The sequence below is a fragment of the Diadema antillarum genome, unplaced genomic scaffold (genome assembly GCF_040938485.1).
Source record: "Diadema antillarum isolate AM-2024a unplaced genomic scaffold, OU_Dant_1.0 seq00000662_RagTag, whole genome shotgun sequence".
Lineage (NCBI taxonomy): Eukaryota > Metazoa > Echinodermata > Echinoidea > Diadematoida > Diadematidae > Diadema > Diadema antillarum.
Window position 1 is genome coordinate 53,183 of NW_027271574.1, and position 27,850 is coordinate 81,032.

The window sequence follows — 27,850 nt, forward strand, 5'->3', positions numbered from 1 at the left end:
ACATAAAGCCTATTACTTTGTCTGGCACCTAGAAATCTTTGAAGGAAAGTGACATTGAGGCAACTCACTAGACTATTTCACTTAAGTGGTGCAGCATGAAATAGTACAAGCCCCTTGGATTTCGTGAAAAATGGAGCGAAACTAGCATTTATTGACTCCATTTCAAACTTTTGAAGGAAACAAAGAAGGTTTTTTCAAAAAAGATCCAGAACAAAAACATACAAAACCTGCGAAATTCACACTGACTTCATGTCCATGAGATTATGAAAGGGACTTCATGACAGAAAAGAATTTTATTTATTTTTTTTTCTGAGGTATTCATGTATATTACTGAAAACACTCCGTTGCGACAGTGTATGATACCTGATGCACGCAGCAATACGTGCCCTGAGAAAACAGTGCATATGACAAGTTGGGAGTCACACAACATCTTGTCTGTGGGTGATATGTGAGCTTTTGCATGTGTAGTGAAACACTTCAATACTTTTTGTCTTTGTCCAGTGGATAAGTCAATAATCTACCCTCTAACAGATTCGTTCCACATACTGACAGCCATAGGACCAATATCTAGTGTGAAACAAGGCCATTACATTCTTCTGCCATGCCAAGCCACTGCCTCAGTGTTTAAGGATTCTGCGCTTGACAGTCAACGGCCAACTTCGGACCTCCTGTTATACACCATTTACAAGTCTGAGACTTTCGGCAGTGCAGCCTTCTGTGCCCTTTGCCTGCTGACCTGGGGCACACATGCTAGTATCGATCAGCCTGGCAAGAGACTAAAACGGATGACGCCTGCAGATTACCAATGTCGGCAAATCTGCGGCGACAGTGCGCCACCGGCTGAAGTCTACTCTGTGTGTGAAGTGAGTGAAGAGCGTCAAGGCAGACAGCTGAATTTCTGTCTAATCATCCTCACCACTGCTCCCCTTAAGAGCTGGGGCAATGAGGACTTCTTAAAAAGCAAGAAAAATCGGTCGGAACTAGGGCATCCCCCCGTTCTTCCCCCTCATCAGACCTTGGCCCACTTGGCGAAGACCCCGATGTCCCTGACCGGCACATTCTGCTGGATGGCCTTCACCCTCAGGTTGCGGTCATTGGTCAGTAACACCACCTCACGCTGGATGCGGATTGGGGAATCTGAGATCACAGGAGAGAGTGAACAGTGGCATTAATCACTTCTGTTAAAAGATGGGCCATCCCTTTTGCATTCCTTCCCAAATAGCACAAAACATGTTATATTCCACCGGAATGACAAGACTATTTGTAAAGCTATAACATTTCTGTGATATTTGAAGGTTACTACATAAGTGTATCACACAGGTCTGTAAAACTAGACTAGTAGTTTAGATTTGTAATTTTTCCGTTGTACAAAATAATCATTCGAATCTTATCGGTCCATTTAAATAAAAAAATGAAGACCCTCTTGAGTTCAAAATTTACAGGAGGTTTCCAAATAGTGTTTTCTTCAATACCTAAGTGTTCTCACCAAATTTTCAAAAATTTGCATGCAAAAGGGATGACCTATATTAAAGTTTTAATCTTTGGTTGAGTTGTGCATTGAAGAATCTTATTGCAAACACATGCTTTAAATATAAGCAAATAACACATTCTACCAACAATGACAGTAACATGTCAACAGCATTCTGACATGAAGGAAATCTTATAATATGTTACACAATATTAGTCAAAAATGACATTTGCTGAATGAACTAAAACCTGCCGGAAGTCTACTCCCAAGATACTGCTTGATGAGTTCCTTTCACCAGGTGATATTATGTGATTGGCTGAATGTCCTGTCACCTATCTAATGTCCATCTAATGAATAAACCCGGCATGTCACAATGTTGTCACAACAAGTATCACCCCCACATCTTCAGAAATAGTTCAGAGGTATGAATATTCCATTGAAATGTCTACTTTGAATTACACACGGCACCTTACAGTTGGTCAAATAAAAAATTAGAGTTAATTTTGTGAAGTAACTCTGGCAAAGGACGACAAGCGTCTGCAGAAGTGCAGATCAAATTTACTGACCTTGATCAGTCGGCATGTAGTCCCTTGCATTATCGATGCAGTAATGCAAACAACACTGGAGTATGTGGTCATCATTGCTGCCCTGTGTTTGAGAGAGATTAGTATATCATGTAGATGGTATAGGAATGGTAACAGTAATAATAATCTGCATTTATTTGCTGCATAATAAATCTAGAAGATTCTCTACAGGTATGTGTTATAAATAACATAATACATCAGAAAAAAAGAATCAGGATACTGCCTCATTTTGACACAAGGACCCAGAATGCCCTTATAGAAAAATCACGCACAAGAATGTTCATGCAAACTCGACATTGAAAAATTTTTGGACCTAGAGACTGCACTGCCATTCAGTACCCTTGTTGACCACCTTACAGACAAAATCATACAAGTAACACGAATGTATAGAGGTGATGAGTTTTTCCTTTCCTAAACGACACTTAACCCTAATCAGGCTGGGGGGGGGGGGGGGGGGGGGGGCGGAATCCGCCCCCCCTTGACGTTTCGCGCAATATCTTCGCAGTGCGATAAGCTCCTGCCGCGATGTTTCATGACTTTTTTCATTCAAGTATCACGCAACTTTTGAGACCAAAATTGTTGCGCCCGCGCGTACCGTTTTGACACGACGCCCGTTTGAAAAATATTTGTCAACCCCAAAATTGCTCCAAAACGTGATTTTGTGTACAAATCCAATGCAAATTGTGTTTTTTCAATTAATTCACATAAAAATTCATATCTTGACTTAGAATGGACAAAATTAATTTATTTTAGCATAATAAAGCTTCTAAAAATGTCTGTGACAAATTTTGGCCAAAAAACACACAAAAACAAAAGGTCGAAAAACAAGGAAATACATAAGAAATTCAAAAAACAATCAAATACATAAGAAATTGATTTCGATACAGATTTTTTTTTATCCTATGTCTCAGGAGAATGATACAAGAAACATTTTATAAAGAAATTACCTTAATTAGAGCTTTAATAAGTGATTTAGAGCCCAAAACTGATTTTATGCATAAATTACAATAATTAATTAATATAAAATATAAGAAAAATTTTTCGGAGAAAGCAACCATACATTTTGATAGTATATGCCGCAGGCGTCGCGTGTGCCGATTTTCGGCGCGATCACGCGTTCCATAGGCGAGATCTGAAGGGGGGGCGGCATCCCCCCCCCCCCCCCCAGATATAGCATAGCCAAAAAAGCCCAGCCTGATTAGGGTTAAACTAACAAATATTGGAGTCTACAAGACATTCATAATGTACTGTCAATAATTTCCCCCCAATTTCCTACACTATGCATCTACAACATTGTGGATGTAACGTATCATCCCTGTGGCATGTGCCCACGGGAGTACGAAAACAAAACTGTGAAGGACTACATTTGTACTAATCATAGTGTAAGGGGGAAAAAGGTACCAGACCAAAAGCCTGACTGTTAAATTCAGTAGTACAAATCCCTGGGATTGTACTCTCACTGTCTCAAAATTAGCAAGCCTTCTCACCCTCATGTCTGCCTCCTCGCTGCGGAAGCGGATGGTTTCCATGATGGAGCCCTTGGAGGTGAGCGCCTTCAACCAGCGATTCCTGGCTGCAAACTCGTCCTCCAGGTACTCCACTGCACACTGAGCCTCCTGTTGCACCCTGGCCGCATGACTAGGGTCACTGAACTGACCCTCGCGGCCACCCAGGGCCAGCCCGTCTAGTTCGTTGATGACTGTTTGGGAGAGGAATGCAGAACGTACTTTGTTGGTGCAGCGCCAACAAGTCTTCATATAGCACAGTCAATATCGCCAAGAATTTTTTATTACTGCAACTTCACTCATAACCGCTCCGAGATTAAAAATACGTTCAGAAAATTATTTTTTGATTTGTTAACTTTGCGTAATCTGAGAAAGATTTCTTGGACATATTGCCTCATTCATTCTCATCTAATGTCATTCCTTTTATTTCACATTACCCTCTTGGCTAAATCTTTCCTGTTCTTTTCATGAATATACTGTCTCACAATTGTACATCGCAGTGACCGTTTCTCATCTGGCTCTGAAAATATGCTACAGTGAGGAATGCTTATAATATGTAAGTCCAACGTCCTTTACAACAGGATATGTGGCATGAAGAGCTGTGCTGACATACCAACAAGAGGGACGACAACCAAGTAGGTGCGGCACGAGATCAAAGCCTGGATGATGGGGAGGTGGTCGATGAAGCAGTTGGTGTCTGGGACCAGGTAGTAGGGCTTGATGAGCACCTCCAGGACCCTCTGGGAACGGTGATTTTCCACAATGGCCTGGAGAACATGGGGACACATACACATGCACACAAAGAACGCATTATTACATGAGGCTGCCCTTCCTAGACATGGTGTAATGAAACTATAGGATAAACATTTCACATCAGTGCGACAGTAACGTCATGTCATGTGAAGTTGTATCACTTGCGTACAAATAATATTGCATTTGATGACTTCTTACTGGTCTTATCTTTTATTTGTATATCACTTTTACTTATGTAGACATCACATCCTGTTGTTTCTACATGTTCATTTACTTTCTCTTTTGTTGCTGTTGCATAATGTGATTTTTATTTATAACAGGGCACATTTCAAAAGCAGGTGCTTGGGCTCTGAACGTGACTACCCTGTTCACTTTTTAAATAAAACTGAATAAATATATAAATAAATAATATCTTCACACAGACATCAATTGACACAGTATTTGTATATTCTAAGCAAGATAATGCTCAAGTAACTCTAACAGCACATAGGACAAAATCCACACAAGGATGATGAAATGTCATATATTTACTCTTTATTACACTATATTCTCAGTCTTTTTTTTCTTTTTATATAAAAGAATAAATGTGATCCGCTACAACAAAAAGGTCCTAAAGTCGCGCACGGTTGAAGCCGTGAAAATCGAGTTTGAAGTCAGAGCATTAAAATTGGTCAAAACTTACGATTTTCTGATTTTGATATATTACTGGAGTCTAACATGTCTTCTATCATCTGTCGAAATTTTGAACCAAAATGATCAAAGGAAAGATTAAAAAATAGCGTTTTTCTGAGCCATGTTTTTTGGCATTTCAACGAAGCAGAAACTGGTTCGAAAATTTGGATTGAGCGCCACAGATAGGCTCCGCCCCTAACAACAACCAGAGTGATCTCATTGGTCAGTTTGCTGCTTGCTGCTAACCGAAGCGTGAAGCTCGCACACTGCCCAGTCGACTGGTGCGTGCGGGCGGGGTGCACTATGCTCAGCCGCTTCTCACATCCTGGTCACTGATTGGTTAGTGAGGAGACCGCCGACACTGATGTGCTTGAATGAACTCTTCGGGGGTTGCTAGGGCTTACCTTCTATTGTCCAGAGGCGAAAACTGACTTGCGTGTCCCTTGATCGCGATTGCGTCGAAAGGAAGACTTTTAGGGCGCTTTTCTCGAAACAGTGATTTTCCAGACGTCTCGACATGCTCTCTTTTAAACATCGATATCTCCGCAGCCGATTATTTTTATAATATGTGTTATATATCAATTTAAAGCAGAAATATTAGGGGATTTTATCATGCAATTTTCAAATAATCGACATCGCCCGACTTCAGGATCATTTTGTTGTAGCGGGTCACAAATGCTGGGATGGTGAAATGCCAATTATCTCCTCTTACTACCTTGGTATTTTCAGCTGTCATGCTTTTCACATTGAAATTGCATTAATAACACGGATAACAATACCAGCACACCAAAACAACAAACATTAAAAAGACTACAATTAAGACATTTGCTTGGTGAGGCACCATTGCTAAGCTACACTTTACCAGACACAGTCCCTTGCATAACCAAACCCTGTCCCTAGCCAGACATCACCCTGCCCCATGCATGACCATGCCCTCCCCAAGCATGACTGCATCCTGTATCTAGCATAGCCTTCTCCTGTCCCATGCCAGGCCACTCCCAAACTTTGCAGCATGACCACACCCCGTCTCTTGCCTGACCACACCCCGTCTCTTGCCTGACCACACCCCATCTCTTGCATGACCACACCCCGTCTCCTGCATGACCACTCCCCGTCTCTTGCATGACCACACCCCGTCTCCTGCATGACCACACCCTGTCTCTTGCACGACCACGCCCCGTCTCTTGCATGACCACACCCCGTCTCTCGCATGACCACATCCCATCTCTTGCATGACCACACCCCATCTCTTTCACGACCACATCCCGTCTCTTGCATGACCACACTATTTCCCACCTGGATGGTGGCGTCCCGTCTCTCCCGGTCCCTCAGCTGCCGCTCCAGACTGTCTCTCCTCTCCCTCAGTCTACTGATGGTGCTATCTCCCAGAGTGAAGTCTTCCTCCCTGTAGGGGTCCCCTCCCATCACATCATCACCGTCGTCCTGAGATACACAAACACATCATAGAGGGGCACACACCGGAAGGTTACAGATTGCATTGCTTGCATTTGTAAGCATGGGAATATAATTGATACTTGCCCGTAGGTAGGCCACAAATGCTAATTTGTGGAAAGTGCATGTCCTGCTATGTACTATTCTGTCCCTGTCAAATATTTTGGATAGCAAACTATTAATCACTGTAACTGACCTGGCAAAATATGAGAACAGCACACACACACACACACACACACACACACACACACACACAAGAGCACATCTTAAAATCATCTAGAACAGTGTAAGTTGCTAAGCTCATTGAATATTAGTAAAGACCTTTGCACAATTCAATCTACTATCTCTAGATAAACTGATGAACAAGGACCAAAACACTCAAATCAAAATGAAACAGTAAGTCCCTCTGGCTTTTACCTCATAGACATCCTCCCTGTGCTTCTCCTGATCCTGCCTGGGCTGGGCTGGCTCTGCGGCCACTGAGAGGTAGGAGTTGGTCTTGACTCTGAAGACAATCAGCGGTGTCTCTGCCCCGCTCAGGTACTCCCCGAACATGGTTAGGGAATCCAATCTTACTCGGTCACTGGCAAGGATCTGGGATGTAGAACAGAAAAGTCCATACGACCCCTTTATTGACATCCACTTTCAATTTCTAACCCACTCACCAAGTTACTCAAAAGTCAAACAATTTTATTGAGATACTACTCATAAGCTCTGCAGGCCAGACATCACATTAAAAGCATTATTTTGTAGCCCAACACTGACAATTGATCGTGCAGCTTGGCACCACATGGAAAGATTGCAATGTTGGTCATTGCCTAATTTTTGCCCAACCAGGTCTCACCGAAACGAAACGGTATCTGTGGATATGAAGGGATACATTTGAGCTACCAATACATTGTGTGTTTTCTTCTCTTACACAGCTGTTTTGGGTGTTGATAATGAGAGACAAATTTCAGCTACTTCCTATTCCAATACGTCATGTTGTGAAGCATTAATACTTGAAGTCAATGAACATGCATCGTAAATATAACCCAGAGGCATGGGTATTGGGTGGAGTTGATGAATAGAGCTTTCCTCAGTCTTCAGTCCTGGCAAGTGAGGTAGAGAATAAACCCTGATGGCTTACCTTGGACGTGTCAGCCTGAATGAAAACTGGCTGGAGAGGGAGGGACATAAGGGGTACAAAGCCGGACAGGGTCAGGTCCTCAGCTAGCAGCACCTTCTGGCTGTCTGTAGGACATTAAACACAGAGGACAAAGGGCATATTTATCACTAGAAGTAGTACACCATCCTAAACTGAAATGTCCTGTGTTCGAGTTGACACGAATACATTTAAGGGAGAGGCATTTTAGGCACAAAATCTAATAGAGTACTGTCAGTAGGAGGTAGGACTTTTGGGCTATCTATGACATACCACATAAAAGGAGTAATTGAAGGAAACATTCTCCAAAAGTGAACTCACAACTTCGTAAGCCTGAAGATTTCATGTTCTTGTTACCATAGACCCCTTTTTGTATATGAATGGGGCAATGGTCGGAGAGAGGGGCACGTCAGGGGAGCCATGCCTGCACTAATCTGGCTTGTGCCCCTTGGGTGGTTGAAAAGTCAGTATCAAAATGAATTGGGCCACTTCTCGTCTAGTCTGAGAAGAAGTGCCCTACACTGTGGGCTCACTAAAGAAAGGGAATACACATACAATGTTGAGAGCTGAGTCAATGCATAACTTGTATAAACTTACATTAAATCATGTACATCATTTATGCTATTAAAAACAAGGGGGAAAAGGCATCACTAACATGACATGCACACGAATATAGCATTATAGCTTTGATTTTTTGGCAGGACAAATTTAGGTCTATACCTTGTATATAACTTGAGTGAAGTGTTTAATTACAGTCAAACCCGTCTACAGCGGTTACCCAAAGGAGACAAAAAAGGTGAACGTTGTAGACAGTGGTTGCTATAGACAGGGTTGTTAACATGACTTTTCTCCTTGGGGGGAATTGTGTTTAGTGGTCGCATACAGCAGGTGGCCACTACAGACAGGTTTGACTGTCTATTGCGTTTGATATCCTATGGGGGAAATTCTACATCATCGACAGAATATTTGCACAGAAATCCAGGGCTGGGGTTTCAGGCAGGATTGCCCTCTAGCTTCCTGCTTACCTTCTTCATTGTTCAGAGCAAACTGTACATCTGGAACTTTGACCCTTCGCACAAGGTTGAGGAACTCTGCCAGCGTTGGCCACACATTAACGGCAGCACTGTGAATGACAGACATTTATTGGATGATTCATTGTGCCTCTTTTCTTCCACTAAGTTTCCAATGTCGTTGATTTTAATTATTTACGGATCAAACTTCTTCATCTCGTACTTGCGATTTCTTCAAGCAGCAAAATCTACTTGCTTCTCTCAATCTCCCTATGGCTAGTATGTTGCATTAAGTCTTTTTATTTTATTTTTGGTTTCATTCTTTCATTCCAACAAAGGATCAATGGTTACCAAGAAATATACAATCAAAATAAAATCAATCTCATAAATCAAGCAAACAGAATTAGAGTTTACAAACTTTACATATTACATAGCACATGGTAATTAAGAAGAGAACTAGAGAAAAAGCCTTGGGCCTTGTATGAAATATGTTCCCTCAAGTATAGCAGCATAACGAATATCATACAATTTCAAACATACACACACTAAAAAAAAAACAACAACAACAACAGAAAAACATGAGAATTGATATATAGCATACAGACTAAAACTGATTACTTTAAATTATAATGTTTATCAAGATCAACTGAGACCTGTGGATGACCACAAAAGGGAGCACCCCTCATTGGCTACACAGGGTGTTTCTTGTACGTATACACCAACAGCAACATGACACAGGTCTTCAGTCATGGACAATGACAAGCTACTTGCCTGTATGTGGTACTGCTGCAGCATGGGGGAGGATTCCACAAGTTGGAATGGCACATCATCCAGTCCGCATAGACTTTCACACCAGGCAGTAACTCGTGGAGGTCCTGGGATAGCATTTTCTGATGGGAGTCTGCCCCTTCTAGGTGACCTGGAAGAAGATCAAAAGCATCAAATTTGTAATAGTAATGAGATGCCAAAACATAGATGATAGAATGATGATAAGACAAAGTAACAAAAGTCCACTGTAACATGCATTGTCTGCTGTACACCTACTTCCCGCCATAAATGGATGCCTCATTAATACATTGCATATGCAACTGTTCATGTATGTACTCATGTTTCAGATAACAGGCCATTAAACAATGAATCATGAAGCACAACAAAGAGAACACTGTCAAACACGTAATAGTCAAGTATGTAGGTAACATGTCTAATTTCCCTCTAAAACAATGTTCGGTCCAACAGTAAATTAAATTTCTTTATGTGAATTATATCTAAAAGCACTCAGAATAAAGTTGGTACATGTCCTTTTTGGAAGAGAGAGGCACTCAAATGCTGCTTGGGTCCAATGGCAGCAAGAAATCAGTCATAAGCTTATGCCAGTCATTCAGAGTAGAGTGTAAGTGCTAATCATTGTTAACACTTTCTGTGCTTTGAGTACTGATTGACACAGAGAACTCCATAGCATTGTACACACTGCACACAGTCCCTGGTAGAGAAAGGATTAATCTCCACAAATTGCAATTGACTGCCATAAGTTTCACATTAGAGATCTTGAGATCCATAAATGACCCTCCCTGACAGGAAAATGTCTGGTACCAGATCAGGCACACCAGTATCTGACCTTGAAGTAGAAGACAGCATCTCCTGACCAGAATGGCAAACATGTCCAAGCCAAGTTGTACTGCTTGCTCCTGGATGAGGGGGCGTGTCTCACTCGGGTCACTCTCACCTGGTGATATCAACACAGAGGGCAATTAGTGGTCACAATAGACATTCACAGTCATACCCGACTTGTAGTGGTTCACTGCTCCTTCGGAAATGTACGACTTGTTAGCTATTATCATAGTTTTACCTGTATGTATTTTGAGCTTAAAATGTAATGACTTCAAAAACTTCAAACTTCAAAGACAACAATGAAAACACAAACAAAACCTACTCCACAAAGACCAACTATCAACTTTCAGAAGGTATTTAGAGATGTTCTGACATACATTCTACTATCCTCCCCCCTCAAAAAAAAGAAAGAAAAGGAAACAACAAAATGAAACAGTAATCTTTAACATTGTTGCTAATTCAAAAGTTCCTTTCATTTAACATTTAATGATCATCTCTTGGAGACACATGCCATCAATGGGGTACAGTCTCACAATTCTTTAAAAATGTTTTAATTTAGGGTATTGTTTCACTCTCTGAGTGCCCCGTTCACACGCCCAAGTCAGTTGAAGGCTTGCCAACTTCGTATATTTTGCTCAAACCCACAGCTGCGCACAAACTTACAGATAAATCGCAATGTCACAGTATACTGAAAGTGTCTCATCTGAAGCACTGTCATAAAATTTACATCACAGCAATTTACATCTCTACAAATTTGCAGTACTGCATTCCTAGCATACATGTACCTATAAAAGTTACACAGCTCTGAAAAACAGAATGTTTTCCTAAAGGGCTCGTGCATTTCAGTCTCAGAATAATGTGGCACACAGCAGGTTCATACCCTGGCACACATTGAGTCGAATGGGGAGCAACGAGGTTAGATTTGTCCTGTTAAACTTGCCTTGAGGGGCAGCATTAGCTGCACCAAACATGTTGATGGCCATGAGCTGTACTAGTCTGGTGCTGAGGATGACCGGGGGCGAGTGGTCAAGCAGTGCCCGGAACTCTCGTAGCAGCTGCTCAACAGCATGCTCAAAGGCCTCCATTCTGTGGACATACAAAGAGGTGGCATGGTCTAGTGGTTTGTAGGATGTACTTAGAATAGGAAGGGTCAAAGTTCAAGTCCTGCTGCTACTTGTGTCCTTGAGCAAGACAATTTAATCCATGATGTTCCCTCCATTCAGGTGTGCAGATGAATACCAGGTAGGAAGCTTCTAAGAACTTTTGAACTTTTCATTGTAAGTGAACAGAATCTTCCAGGTTGCCTAGGTTCCGACAGGCATATGGTAAAGAGTTTCATATGGCCATCTCTTGACTATAACATATGACTCTGCTTTAGTAGTCCAAATCCTACAATTGCAAACAATTATGCTTCCTAGTACACATGTGATTTGGAAGCTGTAAACGTCAGAAAAATAATTACTTTAAAATCATTGCACTTCAACTAAAAGACTGGACACTAATGTCTGCATCTAGCTTCACTAAGACACTGGTTACACTCCTCTCCCCAATTCACAAAAGCGGTACAAATTTAAACCATGGGTTACGCAAATTTCTTCTGCGTAAATACAACTGACAGATTGCGTACGCCAACAAATGTCTAGTAACAAACGCGCATTGATAAGCACATGTCAATGGTATGCCCATTTTACACTTATTTTAGACCACGGTCTAAATTTGTACCCATGATCTACTTCATGAATTCGGGCCCTTGAGTCTCCTACTTTGTGTGTAGTTCCTGTATGACGATGGTTGCATCAAAATACTCTGGTTGCACTACTCCACCATGACTTTGCTTGTTCTTCATCATCGCAAGGTAAATAGTGTACACTGGTTTCTGGGCACTTACCCTGTCTTTGTGAACAGCTTGCCATGGACATTCAGGAAGCTGAGGACAAACTTCTTGTTGAGCTGTGATAGCAAGAACAAAGTAAATGAGTGGATTGAAAGAACTGACGGAAAATTATTTTTTTATGGATTCTTTATTGTGTTTACTGATCTATCTCTTTGGGTACTGCTTCAAAGGGATGGTACAGTATTGGTGGAGATGAGAATTGGGCTTTTAACTTTTTGCGAGATATCAAGAAAACACTTATGATATAGTACAGAGCATACCATTTTAAGAGGAATTCAAAGTTCATTTGATGAAAATCAGGTTTGGAATGACTGAAACATCCAAATACAAAGTAAAACAAAGCGATCGTAATAAAGTGTGGGTCCCACACTTTATTAGAATCGCCCTTTTTTGATATCTCAGCCATTTCAAAACCAATTTTCATCAAATAAACATTGAATTCCTCATAGAACTACATGCTCTTTCATATTTCAGAAGAGGTTTCTCATTATTTCACCAAAATATGTTAGAAACCTGAAATTAGGTCTCAACCAAAACTGTACGATCCCTTTAAGTTGCCAAAAATGGCATAACGCCTACATAAAATTTATCCCTTCTGCTCTTCAGTGCAAGAAAAGAAAAACAAACTTAAGCTAAACATACCGCAGACATGAAAACACGCACAAATGTTTACGAGTATGAACCTATATAAATTCACAGATAAAGCTAGTCATTATCATTATTATGTAAATTCACAGATAAAGCTAGTCATTATCATTATTATTAAAGACATTCAATCAAAAATGTCTGACTGATGTGCATTATCTGTGAATGCCAGTATACCTCTGTTAGTTTGTTCATTTTCCATCTGAGAAGATGGCTGGATAGCCCATATTCAGCTACATCAAGCTGGTCTTCCATGAGTTCCAGTTGGATGTGAGGTGGGACCACTTCACCGGGATAACACCCTGCTCTTTGCGATGAATGAATGAAGTGGGATCTTTTACGTGCATGAGTTGATACTCTCTCATACACGGGACCTCCATTTTATGTCCTATCCGAGGGACAGAGTGTTTTGCCTTTTGCTAGAGTGGGGACAGTATGATTACACACAACATTGCTCAGTCCAGACTCGGGTTCGAACCCGGGCCCTAAGGATTGTGAGGCAGACGCGCTACCGACTGAGCCAACTCACCTCTGCTGGTGACAGCTTGGAGAGATCCTCTCCCATCTCCATCTCCTTCTCTTCCTCCTCCTCCAGCCTCTCCCCGCCCATCCTCTGGCCGTCCGGCGAGATCCAAACCTCCATCCGGCCCCGGTTCTCATCCTGCCATGGCTTCCTCTTCCTCCTCCTCCGCTGCTCCCTCCTCTCCTCCGCCTCCCGCTTGGCTGCCATCTCTTCGCTCTCCTTGTGTGCCACCTGTTTGGGAGGGAAGGTAGGGTGAGAAGGTGGCAACCTCTGCCCAGTACTGTAAGTTCATATTACCCTATGACATTAGCTAGCCGATTCCCCGTAATTTCCCTGCCAATAATCTTCATCGCTTTCATAACAATGCATACAAATCGGAACAGAAAGCTTACTACACAGATGTGATTTCAAAATTTTTATTTTTCTATGCACACAGCACAGATATGGATGAATAACATGGCAAGGAAATTTGCATAGACTGCTCTGCACTAGGGCCTCTCAAATCTTATGTATCTACAATAAAACATTACTGAATCTGTCATGTAGGATCCCTTCAGGAAAACAGATAATGAGATTTTACAGCAAGAAATTCCCCTAAGCAAGCAAAAATGTGGTTATGTTGCTTTTTGGTCTCTGACCAGATCCATGAGAAAATGCTCCACTCTTTTTCATCAGTACAGCTATCTTGTAATGGCAGCTGACCTGTACTTGTCTCAACACATGAACATGACCAAAAAAAAAAAGAAAAGAAAATGCACCTCTGCAATAAAGACCTCACCCTATTCAAACATACACAAAAATAAAAATAAAAAAGGTTGGAAAGAAAGTCAAGTCTGTTCCACAGCCCACATACCTTTCTTCTGACCTCCTCAAATAGGGTCATCAAACTCTCCCTGGCTGTGATGAAAGGGTTGGTGGCCGCTAGACTCCTCACATAGAAGTACACCGCATCTAGTTTTCTTCTCTGTGAGAAATGAGGAAGGAAAAACAATGGATGGCACGCTACAACCATGTCTTTCTTGATGATGAATGGACACAAATCCTGGAAGAGTCCTTGAATGTTTCTACTATCCTTCACCTGCGATTAACAATCTCAGCCAATAATGGGATTAAAAGTGTTGTGAGCCTGGGAAGGCTTTTTAAAGTTTTGATTGTCTTTGTTGTTTCCATCACCCATTATCAGATGATGAAAACCCCATGAAGATCCTATGAAGACTCAAATTGCAAGCAGTTCCTTTTATTACCCCAATTAACACTCCAAAGATTAACCTTCCTAACAAACTTTTAAACTCTCGCTGACTTGTCTGACAATCACACTTCTCCCATCTTATGCAACTCTCATGATCAAATTATCCACTAAGACTTGACTCAAGACTGGTCCAGAAACATTTCTCTATTTCCTTACATAACATAACAGTTTTGTCATTGACAAAGAGGAACAAAAAACCTTGGGAAAGGCCACTGACCGGGATGTTTAATTATCATTTATGAAGCATGATTTGCCTGTTTAATGCCACCGGACACATTTATATGCCTCTCTGTATGCCATGGTCATGGTACCTCTTGCCTACTTGCCCTAACACTGTATTACTTTTACTTGACAAAGTCATTTAGACCATGGCCTACCCTTTTGAGGAAAGATTGTAACAGTGTATGTGCATGGGTTGTGTGTCACAGGATTTGCCACAGACATCTATAACAGTAGTTTGTCTCACCAAACACGACAGTCACCAACCAACGTACAAGGACAGATTATTGACAATCATAGCCTCCACTTTAACTATTCTTCAACAAAAATTAGCCAGGGATCCTCAATAGTCCAACACAGACACTTGTCACAGGACTATCTCATTTCCCAGTTTCTTTGAAGTTGTCTCTGTGTTATAAGAAATAAAACAACCCACCAACAAATGAAAAGCAACAACACAAACTGTTTGAAACTTTGACTTACTGTGTAGAGGGCAAGGATAGCCAGCTGGTTGTAAGGTCTGCCATTCCTGGGAGCAAGATGCTGAGCTTTCATGTACCAGCTGCACGGATAGAGAAGACGAGTAGTGAGGACTGGAATCAAATCTTACTTGAAAGCTCTAAAGAGTATTCAACATCTGCCGTTGACAATGCATCCAATGGTATCACGCACAGAAGGAATGAGTCATTATGACATGAGCAATGATCAAGCAGGCTCACTCGTTCTCACATCCTCTTGCTGGGCAACTGATCAAGAAAAACACTGGGTACAGGCTAAATGGGTTAAAGATAACTGCGTGCACACTTCAAGTGATGTTGCTAACTTACAACAGCTAATCTCACTTTCTTTCTTGTCACTCTGTTGAATAACAAACCTCCCTGTTTCAATAAGAAATCAACAGAAAGCATCACTGACACAAATACACATTTTCCAATACAAACTGTTAAAAAATTAATATGTCCACAGATCTTTGTTTGTTGTTTTTTGTTTTCCCTCAAGCTATCCCGAGACAACCATCCACAATAACACTTGGCTCTCACCTTCTGGCCTTGCCATAGTTACTGGTCTCGTTAGTTTGTTCCTTGTACCTGGCAATATCTCCCAGTGCTATCATACATCTCTGCGCACTCAGCAGAGCAAGCTTGATCTACAAGAAGGAGAGAACAGACAAACGAGTGCTACAAAAATACTTACACACAACGGACTATAAGCACCAGACATTATGCCTACCGGTATGGATGATGCCAAGGGCATAGGCAGGGCTTGACATTAGCAGTGCCCAATAGCCCATGGCCACTAAGAATTGATGTTGGGCCAGTAAATTTCCAAAGGTTGTATCTGTTGGTGGCCAGATCGGACAGCTCAGATTCAAAATGAATTTTTACATTTACATCTCTTTCTGGCCACTACATTAATTTTTTCTGGCCACCAAAATTTTAGATTCAGAGATTTTAGTGGTCTGAATGGGTCAAGAGAGAAAGAAGTTTGTGTCGAATTCTAGTACAGGCAAGGGCCTCATGTTTCATAAGACAGCTTTATATATCTGACACCTACTGGTCAATTATCATTCTTACATAATGAATAAAAGAACTATACAGCATTAAATTTGCATGGACATTACAACATGTCAATGAATTACTGGCAAATGGATATCACATACATATACAATTTTTCTTTCTATGGGGTTCCTACTGATACAATCTCACTAAAAATTATTCAAGAGTACATGGAAGAAACACCATTAAGTATCATCAGATTACCACCATATTTTCAATAAGAACATGAAAGGAAAGAAGAAAGAGCACAAGACATGACAAAAGAAAAAACAACATGCGATTTTTAAGCAGTCAAGAAAGATGAAATAAAGGAATCTTTCAAACTCTAAAATTTTTCAGCAGTTTTTGTTTTGTTTTGATTTGTTTGTTTATTTGTTTGTATGGTGGTTTTTTTTTTTTTTTTTTGGGGGGGGGGGGTGGTGGGGTTTATCATTATTTCATAGTCCACATAAATCTTTACACAACTCACAGATCTCCTGGGCTCTTCGTGCAGTGGATCCAGTCCTGTTCGGTTCTCCAGCTGAAAGCCATAGGTCGACTGAAGCTTGTTTAGGAGCCCCTCATAGAATGTATTACCCTGTGTGGCAAACGGATACACACAATCAGGAGATGTATAGACAAAAGCTGTGTCCTCCAGACATGCGTATTCAAACTTTTAAACAAAAAACATGAAAGCAACTTACGCTCATGTGCTGACTGAAATGAAAACATGCGCAGCTTCACATGACTGATTTTGTTTGTTTCTTTTTTTTCCGCTGATTTCACATGCCACTGGATTCAAAATATCAAATACGTATTACACGGCTTATAACATTTACCATACGAAGTTGAGAATTAACTTACATGCATCACCCTAAATTTGTAACGATGCAGGCTTCCACATTCAGGTCTGAATACATTTCCATTCCTATTATTGAATCAATCCAATAGTTAATTAATTTCACTCAATTCATTCATATACCATTTAGTTGCTAAGTCATTCATTTATTAACCTGTTGAGGACGAGTCCCGAGTTTAGTATACTCGGGCAAGTGTATACGGGAAATGTGTGTTGTAGCAAATTCAGTCCGTCCTCAACTGGTTAAATCTATTCATCTATGCATTTCACTGATCAGACCCACATGCTGCATGAACTCCAAGAGATCCTCCTTCAGATTCTCCCCCTGGGCCTCCGCAGCTGGTATAGCTTTCCTCAGGCCCTCGATGACTTGATAATAGCTGTTCTTCCACAGCGCCTGCTCCACGTTGTACTGGTTGCACAGGTCTAGGTCAAGGAGGATGATACCTTCGTACAGCTGCTCAAGCTCTTGCCTGGTTTAACAGAAATTTTTACATTAATTAGTGGAAACTACTGCTCTGCATGATGGTGTGAGGAATTCACCCTTTACTTTAGTCATTTTCAAGTGTATTTTAAGCTCCTTGGCTTGGTCAACTTTTTCACGTAAAGATATTCAAATTTATTACAGTGATATTTCCACAATTTGGACAAAGTATACAGGGTATAGAGGACTCATATTATAAAGAAGTCCTCTGGACCATCAGTTTTCTTTTGTCATATTGAAATTTTGCTATAGCCGAACAATAAAGTATAAAAAGACAGATAGACAATAATTTTGCGACCTGAATTTTTACTTCGTTGTAACAAGTTTCATTACAATCATTTTTGTTACAATGAGAGGGCACTGTACTGCCAGATAAAAGCACTGCATTTGTACATGAAATGACCTCACTTTCATGGTGCAATACAAAGTTATACAGGTGTGTGATATCCTCAGCTTTTTTAAAATCAATTAATTTTGGAGCATTAACTGAATGAGAAGTAAAGCTAGCTACTTTCCTCAGAAAGCAAAAGCCTACAGCCACAAAAAAAAGTCAAAATGACTATAATGGATGTTTTGCTATCTTTTTATACAAGATGTTTACAATGGCATCTAATAATTGAAAAAAAAATGAAGTTATTTTATGACTGAAGATAACTCTGAAATACCAATACAACTTATGACTAGTCCTGAAGGAGGCAAGGTTTCCATGAAATCATTTGCTATACTCACTGTTTGGCTAGCAATTGCTGAAGAGAATCTTTCGTGACGATACTCATACCCAGGACATTGCCAAGATCCATTTCACACTTGGCAGCATCTTTGAGCAGCTTCTGGGCTGACTGACGATTCAGGGACTGGTGGCCTTGCATCATGGCAGCATGAGGATGATTCATGAAGCCTGGTGGTGGGCTGACACCGGGAGGCAGTGGGTAGGCAGGGCCTCCGTAAGGCTGTTGGTACTGCATCATATGGGGGTGTGGGTGGGATGCTGGGTGGCCAGACTGGTACATGTGAGCAGCTTCCGCTTGTTCAGCCCAAGAGGGAGGAGAGGGCGACCCATAGCGGTAAGGGGGACCAGGAGGAAAGGGGTATTGATGCTGCATGCCGGGAGGAGGGGGAGGCTGATTCTGAGGAATGAAGTTACCGTATCCAGGAGGGTAGTACGGATAGTACGTATTCCAGGTCTCTGGCTGCACAGCTGGTGAGGGTGTGCCCCTGTCTGAGTTGGCTCTCTCAACTTCTGGGTCGTGGAAGTGCAGTTCCTCATGCTTCACATGGTGATGCTGAAGAGCTGGTTTCTGGTCAGGTTTGCTGGGATCCCACAAGAGGCTCTTATCCCCTGCCCGACCTTTGGCTTTTGTCTTGGGTTCTTCTTGCGCTGGTATTGGCTTTGGGACAGGTTCCTTCTGGGTTGGGGGTGGTTGGTAGTATTGGTCATAAACAGGAACATAGTTGTGGTGCTGCTGCTTTTTGTCTGGTTCAGTCTTTCCAGGCAACCGAAGTATACCTCCGCCATGCTTGGCACCCGAGTCGTCTCCTTCACTACTGCCTCTCCTCCTGCTATATCGTTCGGAGCTGTCATCGCTTGAAACTGACACCCTCTCGCGGTCACGCCTCCTTGGTGCCTCCCTGCGACTCCCTGAGTCACTTCGGCTGCTGTCTCTATCCCTCCATGCTCCATCAGACTTTCCTGGACGTTGTTGCCTTGGCTCATTGACATCTCTCACCCTCTCATCTGGCATGGCCGACTTGCTGTCATAAGTTTCTCTCTCATGTCTGTCCACATCCCTTCGGTCACTGCCACGCCTCTCATTTCTCCATTCCCTGCGGTCATGAGATTGGTTTGATAGATGAGATGGCTTTGAATCATCTGCCCTTGGAGGCTGCCTCCTGTCCTCATGGGTTCTTTCCTCTTTGGGACTGATTCTCCTTCTCTCCTCTGAGTACCCAGGCTTTGCTTTGCTCTCATGAAACTCTCTGGGCTTGAATCTTTGATTGGTAATGACCATGGATTCCAAGTGGTAGTTGACATCATCCATGCTGGGATCCCAGTCTTCAGACTTGATTGCTATCTTTTCAAGCGTATTATTGTCACTTCCAGTCGAACCTTCACTGTTCATCCTCTGCCTTGACCGACCGACAGAGTACCTCTTACTGGTCTTTTCTTGCACAAGTCTGCTGCTGCTGCAGTCAGCTTCAGCCCCAACTTTGACAGTGATCTTCAGGTCTTTCTTAACATCTGCTTTCCCATCTGGCTGTTTATCATCCCCAGGGGCACCCTCCATTTCAACCCTCTCTTTCTTGGCCCGCAGTTTCTGCATCTCTGAGGCATAGTTCTGCCTTGATGATTTCACAAGATCCTTCTTCTTGGTTGACCCTGACAATTCGTTTCCCGACTTTGAGGCACCTTGCTTCAATCTGGATGATTCCTCCTCATCATGTCTTGGCTTTTCCTTGCCACCATGATGATCATGGGCTTTTGTTGGACTTCGCCTCTGGATATGCTGTTCATATTCATGATCCCAGTCTTCTCCCATCAAGCTTTCTAACTTTGTGGGTGAGTTGACCACATTTTTCGCACCCTCCTTGGGTGTGGGTGAGTTGACCACATTTTTCACACCTTTGCTGGGTTTTGACCTGTGGTCTCTATCCCTCTCATGAGTCTTCTTTCCAGTACTACTTTGTGGTGATTTTGTGTCTCCTTTACCCTGACTCCTCGTTTCCCGTGTTGGAGGTATGACTTCTGCCTCCCAGTCTTCTGGCCTTATTTCCCATGACTCCTCCAGTCCTTCCTCATTGGTGCTGTCCTTTCTCTCCACTTGGGACTTAGTCTGTGATGTCCTTCCTCTGCTTGGTCTCTCTCTTTGCTCCCGCTGATGTGCTGACCCGTGCCTCTCATTCCCTTTTGGTGCCGGTTTCCCCTGCTTGTTTGCAGCACTATCTCTTCTATCTGCTCTGTCTCGCCTACTCCCTCCACTGATATTTTGTCGCCTCGATTTATCTTCTTGATTGCTGCCATGACGTACTTCTGCCTTGTTCTCTCTGTCTGACAATTCTTTGGTGGGGCTGTCACTCTGATCTCCAGTAGATCCTACATCTGCAGGCAATCTCCTCCCTGCAGGTTTTGTTGGAGATTCCTCTCTGCTTGTATTAAGGTCACTTCCAGCCGAGGATGAATTCCTCGAGAGCCGTGATTGGCCAGGCCGGTACAAGACTTGATCTGGTTTTCTTTGTTCTCTCTCCCGTTTCCCTTTAGAGGGCATTTTACCTCGTTTGTCCTTCTCTGTTTCCATATTTGCTGGAACATCATCTCCTAAGAATTTGAAATGGAGAATTAAGAAAATAAAGAAGTAATGATGATGATGAACAGCATTCTTAGAGCGCCATTTGTCTGTAAGGGACATTCAAAGGCATCCAATTCCCACAATATGTCACATATTAACCACAAAGTTGCTGGAAAAGATAGGTCTGTAGTTCAGATTTGAAGGCATCAGGGTTGTTACAATTTCAATGTTGGATTGGTAGAGAGTTCAACAGATGTGAAGCTCTTGCAGAGAAAGCTCTATCCCCATACGCTATATTTTAGGCGAGTATTGGGCACTTAAAGTGGGCATACATAAAGTAATGCAACTTGGGAAACTATTCCCACTGTTTCAAGTACAAGCCTACCTATAAAGAAATCAAGACACAATCTCTTGTACATGTGAGGTTAAAGCCAATCATAACTCAAGTACCAAGTTTTTCACGAAGCAATGTTCTTATGCAAACACTGTGATATCACAAGCAAATCCACTGGGGATTTTCAGACTCTGTGGAAACATAACAGGATGGTCTACTGTACATGTAAATGGCAATAAAATTTGCCTTTATGCATGCACTCTAAATCATTACTCACGAACGGTCTGTCTGGCGGCTGTTTTGCTATTGGAGGGTCGTGGTGGTAATTTGTTCACAGGTTTCATGTACTGGTGGGTGTAATTACCACCATGACCTGCCAAGAGCAAAACAGCTGCCACTGTCTTGTATTGTCTTGTGGTTCTTGGCCTTTTAAAGCCACCATACCCTGGCTATGCAATGGCGGTGGCTCGCTAACTTCAGCAGGGAGTGCACGTATACGTAAATACCAGGTGAATTAATGTATGCATGGTGCTGATGCCAAGTGACTGATGAGCGAATCTCAGTAATACAGTATTTTCAAGTGCATCCAGCAATATCTATGGCAGTAAATTCACTTTCGACTGCTCAAATTGAACTGTTGTTACAGCACTGAGAAGCTGAAACATGTAAGAATATCGTTGTATCACTCGAATGATCAAAGAGTATCCTTTTTGGGTCATAACTGCCTTCTGCCCCTAAACTCCAGGATTGCCCCTTTTTTGAAGGCTAGTGTAGTCTACATTGCACTGGTGTCTTCTGACAGCTTCAGAGTCGAGACTAATAGGCATCTGTGACTGTGGAGACTTTTAAATTAGCCACAAAAAAAAAAAATCTCTTTTTTCGCAAAACATCAGATTAGAAGCAACCGCAATTCACTTTATAACTGTTCAACTGCTATGCGGAATAAACTCTGCAGTAAGTCTAGATCAAAATTAAATTAGAATTTACGGAAGACTTTGACAGACTTAACGTCTAAGACACATTACACAATGCTCTTCTTACGAACTCATCTACATGCAGCCAGCACTAGTGCAGTTTTGCACCAGGTGCCTGAATTCCAGTTTTATGGCACAAAATTCAATCTTCAACTCAAAGCAAAATAACAAATGCCTTTTCTTGCCTCTCTCTGAATCCTCAAAATTATGAATTTTCACATCAAAATCAACGTCCGGAAAGGTATAAAATCTACAGCAGCAAGTTTGTCTATGGTAATCTTAAAAAGATAATTTTGTTTCCGCTTTCCGTTGGCTTGTACCTTGCGGACGCCTGTACTAAGTCTTGTTTTATAGTGCCAGTAGTGTTGTATAATCAGCTTGATTATAGGCCTCCAGACTCAGAGCATTTTGTGCCTTGAGGTTTGCTGTTAATATAGTGATGTTTGTGTGTGTGTGTATATATGTGTGTGTTTGTGTACATTGTGCATGTGCTGACACAAATAAAATTCAAATAAAGAACATCATTAAAAAATGTGTGTGTGTGTGTGTGTGTGTGTGTGCATTCTCATGAAAATATCTTTCTTTCTATCTTTATTTGGCTTCTTTCATTTTTCAAAAAAAGAATGTGATTTTACATCGATCTTAGAAAAGAGTGAATTGCGGAATTTGGCACAGCTGTAGATCAGAAATTAAAGAGAAAGAGAGGGGGAGTGAATAGAGACAAAGACTCAAGAACAAACAGGGGAATCGGATAAAGGGAAAAGATGGGGAAAAGCAGAAAAAGAAAATACATTAATACAAAGATAAGCACCCAAATTACAAAATAGAAAAAAAAGGATAGAAATAGCCTTGAAATAAAAAGGAAGAAAGAAGACAGATACACTAGGTTCAACAAGAAAGGAAAAGAATAAATAAAGGCACACTGAAAAAGAAAGAAAGAGAGGAAAAAGATACACTGAAAACTAATGAAATGACAGAAAAAGATGTATAGATAAGGAAAAAATTGTAAAAAAATAGATAGAAAAAAGAAACTTTCTACAAAGACTTGATAAAAATATCAATATACAGTTTACAATGGAGAGGAAAGAAACTAAATGTAGATAAAGGGATGGATAGAAGCAAGGAAATGGAACACTAATAAGAAGAAGATAACACTGAAAAGGAAATAAAGAAATGTTGGGAAGAAAGAGAAATATACATGTAACTACATCTATTTGAAAAAATGAAAGAAGGAAAGATAGACAGAAAGGTACAAGAATGCACACACACACACACACACACACACACACACACACACACACACACATATATACACACCTTTTTAGAATGTTCTTTAGTTCCATTTGATTTTCATCAGCATACACATACACTTGCACATAAACATCACATTAAACAACAAGGCTCAAGGCACAAGTGCTCTGGCAGGAGGCCTATAATCATGCTGATATCAATATACAACCACTACACAGCAAGACCCGAGCAAGATTTGGTACAGGCAAGGTACATGTACAAGCTGATGGAAAAAGGAAACAAAGTTATAATATATCTTCTTAAGGATAGCATAGCATAGAAAAACTGGCTGTGATTGTTTTGAGATTGCTCCATACAGTCAGATCCAACTATTGATTGTATTGCATGGAACACTAACGTGGTGTACCTTTGTTAGTGTTGATTATGACGCAAAAATTCATCATTTTAAAAATTTAAGGATTTAAAGAGAAAACAAGCCCAGACACAGACGGGAAGAGGTGTTAACATACGATTACTGCTTTGAGTTGTTAATGTAGAAGACTGAATTTTATGCCATAAAACTGGATTTTAGCCAGACATCCGGTGCGAAACTGCACTAGCGCCCAGGCCCAAGAAGGCCAAGTAGCCTCTGCTATGACCCTATGGAACGTCGATTACCATTAAGTCGCCAGACATTCACATCACATGTAATGCGCGCCGAGATTGAGATCAGCTGGGGCGACGGATTTTCATCGCTCTCAAAAGACATTCTTAATTCACCCTTTTCCTCCATAAAAACACAAATACGATGTAATTGTAACCCAAATGTATTCAACCATGCACATTTTGTTGTATGTTACAGGTCATAAAACCATTTTTAATGCGAGAATGTTTTTGATTTCGAATGGATTTCAGGTGGCAGATTAACAAAGTTTTTCAAACGCGATGATGCACAATGCATCCTACATTGAAGTGTGTGTAGAACACAAAAGACATTCCTAATTCACCTTTTTCCTCCATAAAAACACAAATAATTGTAACCCAAATGTATTCAACCAAAAATATTTTGTTGTATGTTACAGGTCACAAAACCATTTTTAATGCGAGAATGTTCTTGATTTCGAATGGATTTCAGGTGGCAGATTAACAAAGTTTTTCTAACGCGATGATGCACAATGCATCCTACACTGAAGTGTGTGTAGAATACACGTGCTAATAATATGTGGCGCGCTATGGGCGGCCAACTAATTCATTGCCTATCGTTAGTTTGCCAACTCAGGAGTGCATAGGAAATACACGCAAGTGGCTACCATACAGTAATTGACGTTACAGTTGTATGCAAAAAAAAAAGTAGACCACTCTTGGCGACGCAACTCCAGTTAAAACTCCAAAAGTCGGAAGTACTTTGGAGGGGAAGCCACCAAGTACAGTTAAAAAATGGGTGACTTCATCCTGCAGTTTGAAGTTGTTGTTACCAGCTAGGTATGTACAGGAATGATATTACCAGACAGCATGGTATTAAATTCCGGATGCACACATTTTAGCATTTTCAGTACGTACGGGACTTCATAGACTAGCCTCACTCAGAGCGTTGCAGGGACCGAAATTGCAAAAAAAGCGACACAAAAATGTACAAACACTAAGAAATTCACATTTTACCTCAGATTCAGAAGAAGCTGCCGATTTAGCACAAGATTTTATTGCGTGAACTGTTAAAATTTTTCATGTTAGACATTTTACTGTAAAATACGAAATTTGAGCCTCCTTTGCCGATTTTTTCTTTGCCGTCTGCTCGGTAAGAATGTGTATGGTAGATTGTGGGTATAAATTGTGATTCTGGTGCAAGGACAAGATACGAAAGACTTTGATTATTCTATTACGAAAATCGCGTCCGAAATTTTATAATGCGATTTTTCACTCCGCTAAAAAAAAGACAACTTTTGGAGAGGGGTACCACTCTTCAGCTAGATCTAGAGTAAAACCCCCATTTTTCGGACACTTTTTTTAGCTTTTTTGCAATATTTCTTCAACTCAAATAATACCGGTACTCTACAAAATTATAATAATGTATGTTAAATATATCAACCTACTGTTTCCAAATATTGATTTTGTTACATACATCACAAAATTTCACAGAATCCCCAAATATTATCACCTTGTTAATTCACAAAATTCGGACAGCCTCTCAAAAATTCGGACACTCACGCAATGTCAATACGCATACAACTTTGCAAGGCCGCTGAAAAATGAGCGTGCGCCATACCTTGTTGGCGCAAGGTTGCATCGGGATGTTGCGGCACCCGTTTGTGTCGGAATTTTGGTGACTCTGCACTTGCATTCAGCCCCTCTGTACATTCATTCACTGCATCGGCACGAACGGAGATTTTGTTTTTCTTTTGTGTTTTTGAGGATACCATCACACTCTGAGCTTGCGATAAGCAAAAAAATCTTGCAACAGAACAGGGTAATTTTTCAATTTCTAGCGCTTTTTCAGCAACCCCAATTCTTTACTCGGGACCTAGACTCTAATTCGCGCACGCTTTGGAAAAGTTGCAACGATTCTGCATTTTTGACGGCAGAATTTGGGATTTTAGATGGATTTTTGGAGGTGACTCAGGCACTTTCCTGTGGTGAACGAGTGTGTCAGTATGTGAAACGATGTTATATGCGCATATGCCCGTGTTGTGACAGTAGAATTTGCTGGCTTGTGATGAGTGATAAGTGTCCGGATTTTGGCGGCCGGCTGAAAATTGGGGGTTTTACTCTACAGCTAGTCTACAGATCTACTCGATGTTTATTTTCCAAAAATCGGAGTGAATAATTTTTGTAATTTTTGCTGAATTTGTAATTATCGGGACTTTGTGAATAACTGGTTAGAAAGTTTGGGCCAAAATTTCATCTTCTGAGTACGGATTTCAGAACCGAAAAAAAAAACCCACCAAAAAACAACAAAACAAGACAAAACAAAACAAAACAAAACTTGAATAGCACTCTGAGAGCACAGACCTCTGCCCAGCAACTACTTTCCACCAATGATCTTGCTCTGGAAAAGTTTTGTCAACCAATTATACCTGATATTTTAAAATTGGTTATAAAACATCGTAAAGGATGGTCACACATTTATGCTGTTTTGTTAAAGAATAGAAATTATGTATATCAATGTAAAGGATTTTTAAAATGGCGACAACTGATACAACTTGAAGAAAAGAAATGGCAATCTTTTTCGTTGGCCCCGTTTAAGAGCACGGAAGATGTTAATTTACGATGGTTTCAGTTATGTAAATATAGTTTAAGGGAATTGATGATAAAGAGAAATTTATTACAAGAAATAATCATAAGTTGCAAATGTTTCAGAAAAAAAATGGTGTCTCTTTAGACACCTTTTTTCTTGATGTATAGAAGGTATATTGACATATTGTATTGAATTCGAAAAAAGTATGTTATTTGAAATATGATGTAATACGTGTAACGTTACAGATGAAAGAGAATAATAAATATCCCAGTGAGAGGAAAAAAAAAAAATCTTGCTCTTCCATAGCAGAGATCAGTGATTTCCACCCACTGAAAAATCGCCCGATTTCCCAATAAATATAGAACCCTTTGACATTTTGTTATGTCATAAACACTCAGATGCGCAGCGCGCCTTGCCCCAGGTTTCCAGCAGAAACTAGCAGTTAGACTAACGTAGAGCACACACTTTAGTGAGCACATGAAAACCTCCAAAATGTGTAGCTTGAACTTCCAATCCAAGTTCGTTGACCCTACCTGGCATCAAAAATCCTTCCTTTTGTCATTCTTAACCATTTCTGCAAGTTTCATCCAAATCCGTGCAAAACTTTTTGAGTTATTTTGCACACGGACAAACAAACAAACAAACAAACAAGCAAACAAATAAACGGTAACAAAAACGTAACTTCCTCCCTCGGCGGAGGTAAAAAGCGTCCGGTGTCACGAATACGATCCACTCTCCTAAAGTCCTATGGCAACCCTTTTTGTAGTTTCGGAAGCAACATCCGCATCCGTGTGATCATGCACGTCCGACACTGAGGTCTGAGCTGTGTCTTCTGACTGGACTGGATGTTCCGCCTGCAAGTTCAAAACTTTCGGACCATATTCATCTTGAAATGCGCAATTGTATTAACAGAAGCATAATAGCTTATATACCTTAGCTAAGATTAATGCTTTTACTCACCATCCCCGGTAGTATTTTTCGACTTTTGTTTTAGAATTTCCGCCCTTTTCTTTAGCTGAGCGTGAGTAACACGGACAACATCAACATTAGTCGCCATTTTCACATTTCGCGGTGCATTTCACCAAAAGAGGGCGGTCGAAGTTTGAGGAATAGTCGTTTCAACTCAGGCAATTTTTGTATGTAGGCTCTGTTGTTGTTTTTCAATTTACTAATCACCTGTAAGGCTGTGATA

At 41.0% G+C, this 27,850-nt stretch overlaps 1 protein-coding gene across 1 annotated transcript; it reads right to left on the minus strand.

Moving 5' to 3' along the window:
• Positions 1-1,009: 1,009 nt before the first annotated feature.
• LOC139736697 (telomerase-binding protein EST1A-like) lies at positions 1,010-27,717 on the minus strand. Its single transcript, XM_071647445.1, has 20 exons — positions 27,619-27,717; positions 18,334-20,917; positions 17,404-17,593; positions 16,752-16,859; positions 15,767-15,873; positions 15,210-15,288; positions 14,112-14,222; positions 13,265-13,489; positions 12,085-12,146; positions 11,137-11,282; positions 10,204-10,311; positions 9,360-9,507; positions 8,604-8,701; positions 7,564-7,667; positions 6,861-7,028; positions 6,279-6,425; positions 4,171-4,324; positions 3,540-3,751; positions 2,035-2,116; positions 1,010-1,137 (listed from the first exon to the last, which is right to left on the minus strand). Exons 1-20 carry the CDS (start codon positions 27,713-27,715, stop codon positions 1,010-1,012), a joined length of 5,058 nt encoding a protein of 1,685 aa, XP_071503546.1. The 5' UTR covers positions 27,716-27,717.
• Between the last annotated feature and the right edge of the window lie 133 nt (positions 27,718-27,850).